The sequence below is a fragment of the Orycteropus afer genome, unplaced genomic scaffold, assembly GCF_000298275.1.
Source record: "Orycteropus afer afer isolate SDZICR_OR568_19922 unplaced genomic scaffold, OryAfe1.0 scaffold00314, whole genome shotgun sequence".
Taxonomy (NCBI): domain Eukaryota; kingdom Metazoa; phylum Chordata; class Mammalia; order Tubulidentata; family Orycteropodidae; genus Orycteropus; species Orycteropus afer.
This window is the reverse complement of record NW_006921901.1, coordinates 4,244,553-4,249,476: the sequence shown is the minus strand read 5'-3', so window position 1 is coordinate 4,249,476 and position 4,924 is coordinate 4,244,553. Positions and strand designations below refer to the sequence as shown.

Genomic DNA, 4,924 nt, shown 5'->3' with positions numbered 1-4,924 from the left:
AAAGTTTATTAAATTGTTTTTCTTGTGTCTTAATTGAAATTTAAAGAAATAAAATCTGATAGTGAATGATGTTTGGTTCATATGGCAACTAATTGGTGATGAACCTTTCACTATTTAAATCCAAACCTCACATTGCATTACTGAAGGATTCTATGGGAATGAAAAAAAAAAAAAAAGACACAGAAAGCATCAAAAAGAAGGAAAGAGTACACAACAGTCACTGTACCAAAAAGAATTGGTTGAGTTCAGCCATTTCAGGAGGTAGCATATGATCAAGAACTGATGATACTGAATGGAAAAATCCAAACTACACTAAAGGCATTGGCAAAAAAAAAAAACAAGTCTGCAGGAATTTACAAAACACAAATTTGAGATGTTTCAACAAATGGAAGCAATGCTAAAAGTGCTCACTTGTCTATGTCAAGATATTTGGAAGACAGCTACCTGGCCAACCAACTAGAAGGGATTCATATTTGTGCCCATTCCAAAGAAGAGTGATCCAACAGAATGCAGAAATTATCAAGCAATATCATTAATATCACATGCAAGTAAAATTTCCTTGAGAATAATTGTTTTTAAAATGGTTACAGTAGTGCATCAGCAGGGAACTGTCAGAAATTCAAGCTGGATTCAGAAGAGAATGTGGGATGAAGGATATCATTGCTGATGTCAGATGGATCCTGGCTGAAAGCAGAGAATACCAGAAAGGTGTTTACCTGTTTTATTGACTATGCAAGGCATTTGACTGTGTGGATATTAACACATTATGGATAAAATTGTGAAGAATGGAAATTCTAGAACACTTAATTGTGTTTATGCAGAACCTGTACATGGACCTACAAGCAAACAGAACAAGGGGATACTGCATGGTATAAAATCACAAAAGGTATGTGTCAGGGTTCTATCCTTTCACCATACTTATTCAGTCTGTATAGCATGCAAATAATCTGAGAAGCTGTATGTACTGTATGAAGAAGAATGTGGCAGCAAGGTTGGAGGAAGACTATTACCAACCTGCGATACACATACAGCCCTATTCACGATAGCAAAGAAATGGAAACAACCTAAGTGCCTATCAGTGGAGGAATGGATAACCAAACTGTGGTACATACACACAATGGAATACTATGCAACTCTGAATAATAATGTAGAATCTGCAGAACACTGCATAATGTAGATGAACCTGGAGGACATTATGCTGAGTGAAATAAGACAATTACAGAAGAACAAATATTGTATTAGTCCACTATTTTATGAAGGAAAGGAAAGGTTTATACATGGAAGGAAACTTCCTTTGTTGGTTACCAGGGATAGGAGGGGAGGGAAGGGAAAATTCCTAGATAGGTTGAATATGTGTGTGTGTGTGTGTGTGTGTGTAGAAACCAAAGATTACTTGTGTTTGCCAGGGGTAGGAGGGAGGGGGAAAGGGAAGCTTTTGTTTGTAGGGCATCAAGTTTATGCTAATGATGGTAGCATATTTTGGAAAAGGGTAGCAATAATGGTGGCACAACATGAAAAATGTCATCAATGTCCCTAAGCTGTAAATGTGGAAGTTGTGATGTTGGTGAATGTCTTGTGTATGTTCTCACCACAATAAAAGTAAAAAACAAAACAAAAACCTGTGATATCCAGATGACACAGCCTTGCTTTCTAAACATGAAGATAACTTGAAGTACTTACTAATGAAGATTAAAGACTACAGTCTGCAGTACGGATTACACCTCAACATAAAATGAAAATCCTCACAACTGGACCAATAAGCAGCAGCAATGGAGAGAAGATTGAAGTTGTCAAAGATTTCATATTACTTGGATCCACAATCAACACCCATGGAAGCAGCAGTCAAGAAATCAAAAGAAGACCACTTTAAAGTGATGAAAAGCAAAGATGTCACTTTGAGGACTAAAGTGTGCCTAACCGAAGTGATAGTATTTTCAATTGCCTCATATGCATGTGAAAGCTGGAAAATGAATAAGGAAAACCAAAGAAGACTTGATGCTTTTGAGTTGTGTTGGCAAAGAAACACTATAGACTGAAAGTATTATGAACTGCCAGAAGAATAAACAAATCTGTCCTGGTACAAGTGCAGCCCAAATGCTCCTTGGAAGCGAGAATGACCAGACTTTGCCTTACCTACTTTGGCCATGTGGTCAGAAGAGACCATTCCCTGGAGATGGATATCATGTTTGGTAAAGAGGAGCGTCAGTGAAAAAGGGGGAGACCCTTGGTGAGATGGATTGATACAGTGGTAGCAGTGATGGGCTCAGGTATAGCAAGGATTGTGAGGATGATGCATGACTGGGCAGTGTTTCATTCTGTTGTACATAGGGTTGCTATGAGTCGTAGCCAACTCCATGGCACCTAACAACAACAGTTAATGATCATTGTTATTACTGTTCTGATAAATTTACTATTTTATATTTTTATTTATAGTTTGGCCCTTGGATAGCCACTATTTTTCTTATAATGTTGCCAAACAAGCAAACCTTGGGTTTTTGTTGCTGTTGATAGATTGAATGGGTTTCAGAAAAGATCTATTGACAAATATTAAATAATAAGTATTTTGGAAGGATTTTATATATATATATATATATATATTTCCTAAAGTGTGTGGTGCTGATATACTTTTGACTGATTTATTGTGTTTATCACTATAGATTGATGAATTTAAAAAAGTCTACGAAAGTAAAAAAATGGTGACTTTCGGGAAGAAGAAAGAATTGGATAAATTAATAATAAGAAGGTCAGAAATAAAACAAACTGTTACTTCTACCACAGTGGTAAGAAAGAATCAATATTGTTCTCTCAAGCCTGACTTGGGCACTGTAAGATATAAGGTCTTAAATAACTAGTAGCAGGTGTTTTAATCATCTCCATGTCATTCTGGGAGAATGTTTTTGGAATGCCAATATTTTCTGACACTTTCTTTAAATTATTATGGTGCAGTTGTGTTTTCTTCTTCTCCAGGAACATGGTGTAAAGAAAGAAGTTTGAAATCCTTCAGATACAAATTTCATTTGATTGTAGAAAATACTATGAAAATGTTGATGGAAAAAAATGCATACAAAATTGGCCAAAGATATTGTATTTGTGTTTAGAACATTTCCATGAGATTGCTTTATTTTACATAACAAAGTAATAACCTGATCCTTAATTCTGTGTGTGGTTTTCTGCTTACACTATATACAGTAAAAGTAACATGGAAAAAAGGCCATTTATCTGTTTAAATTAGAAAATACTAAAGAGCTCTGAAAATTTATTAAAAAACAATTGACAACCTGTATTAAATGTCAGCACTGTGATAAGTATTTTGGAAGGATTATTCTTATTTTAAAGGTAAGAAAACTAAACCTCATGGAGGTGACTATAAGTGAAGTAGTTAATGTTAATACCAGTTCTGTGTTAACTAAACCAGAAACAACTGTTAATCTTCTACCACAGTTAGTTGAATTAACGAATTTTTACTGTATTTCCTCAATGTGTAAAACTATATGGTAAAACAATATAATTGAAATACCAATTTTCTTGGAGATGTTGGTTTAAAGGGTTGATTTTGGCTCTTTTTTTTTTTTTTGGATGTGTGCATTTATTGCTATAAATTGGCCTCTAACCACTGCTTATGCTGTGTTCCAAAGATTTTGGTATGTTGTATTTTCATTCTCATTTGATTCAAGGAATTTTTGAATTTCATTTTTTATTTCTTCTCTTACCCAGTCTTTCTTAAGGATGGTGTTGCTCAGTTTCCATGTGCTTGTTCTTTTCCCACTGATCTTCCTATTGTTGATTTCTAATTTGATAGCATTGTGATCTGAGAAGATGCTTTCCAGTATTTCAGTGTTTTTTAATTTATTAAGGCTTGCTTTATGGCCTAACATCTGATCTATCATGAAGAATGTTCCATGTGCACTGGAAAATAATGTATATTGTGCTGTTGTTGGGTGAAGTACTCTGTAGATGTCTATGAGGTCAAGTTGGTGGATTGTATTGTTTAGTTCTTCTGCATGTTTGTTGAGTTTCTTTCCAGTTGTTCTAGCTTTCATTGAAAGTGGTGTATTAAAGTCTTCCACTATGACTGTGGAGTCATCTATTTGCCCTTTCAACTCTTGTAAAGCCTGATTTATGTATTTTGGAGCTCTTTCATTGGGTCCATAGATATTTATTATGGTTATATCTTCTTGTTCAATTGATCCTTTAATCATTATATAATGTCTTTCCTTGTCTCATATGGTGGTTCTTGTCTTAAAGTCGGTTTGATCAGAAATTAATGTTGCCACTCCTGCTCTTTTTTCGTTGCCATTTGCTTGATATATCTTTTTTCAACTTTTGATTTTTAGTCTATTTTTATCTTTGTCTCTAAGGTGTGTCTCTTGTAGAAAGCATGCTGATGAGTTATGTTTTCTTATTCAGTCTGCAAATCTCCATCTCTTGAGTGGTGCATTTAATCCATTAACATTCATTGTAATTAATGACAAGTATGAATTTGTTGCTGTCATTTTGTTATGTGTTTTTCATGGTGTTTCTGGTTGCTTTGTTCTATATAATTTTCTGTGCTGAGCTCATTCTGTTTATGAATCGTGTTATTGTAACCTTTGTTGCTATTGTTTTAGTGTTTGCTAAATATTTGTGCTTGTCCTCTTTTTTATTGTAATGTGAAGGTTTATTGTTTTTCTTTGAGGTTACCCTGTAATTTATGATATTCTCCCCAAGTTTAGAACAGTCCATTTCTATCTTGCAACTCTCTTGACTTCCTCACCATTTAGAAGTTCTATAACTACACTATTTTCCCCCTCTTTTTGGTTTGTAGTTGTCCTCATTTGCCAACTGATGTCTCTGCTTCCCTGTTTACAATCTTGCAAGCTTATTTTACTTTGGATACTTCCATAGCTGTGTTGGTTTCTGGGTTGTGCCATCTTATGTATTAATG

General features: G+C 34.6%; 1 protein-coding gene across 1 annotated transcript in view; it reads left to right on the top strand.

Annotated features, from left to right (window-relative positions):
• CCDC175 (coiled-coil domain containing 175) overlaps positions 1-4,924 on the top strand; it is an 89,913-nt gene that overhangs the window by 29,518 nt on the left and 55,471 nt on the right. Inside the window, exon 6 of the mRNA XM_007951888.1 lies at positions 2,658-2,780. Coding sequence (XP_007950079.1) covers positions 2,658-2,780 — 123 coding nt within the window. The remainder of the gene's footprint in view (positions 1-2,657; positions 2,781-4,924) is intronic.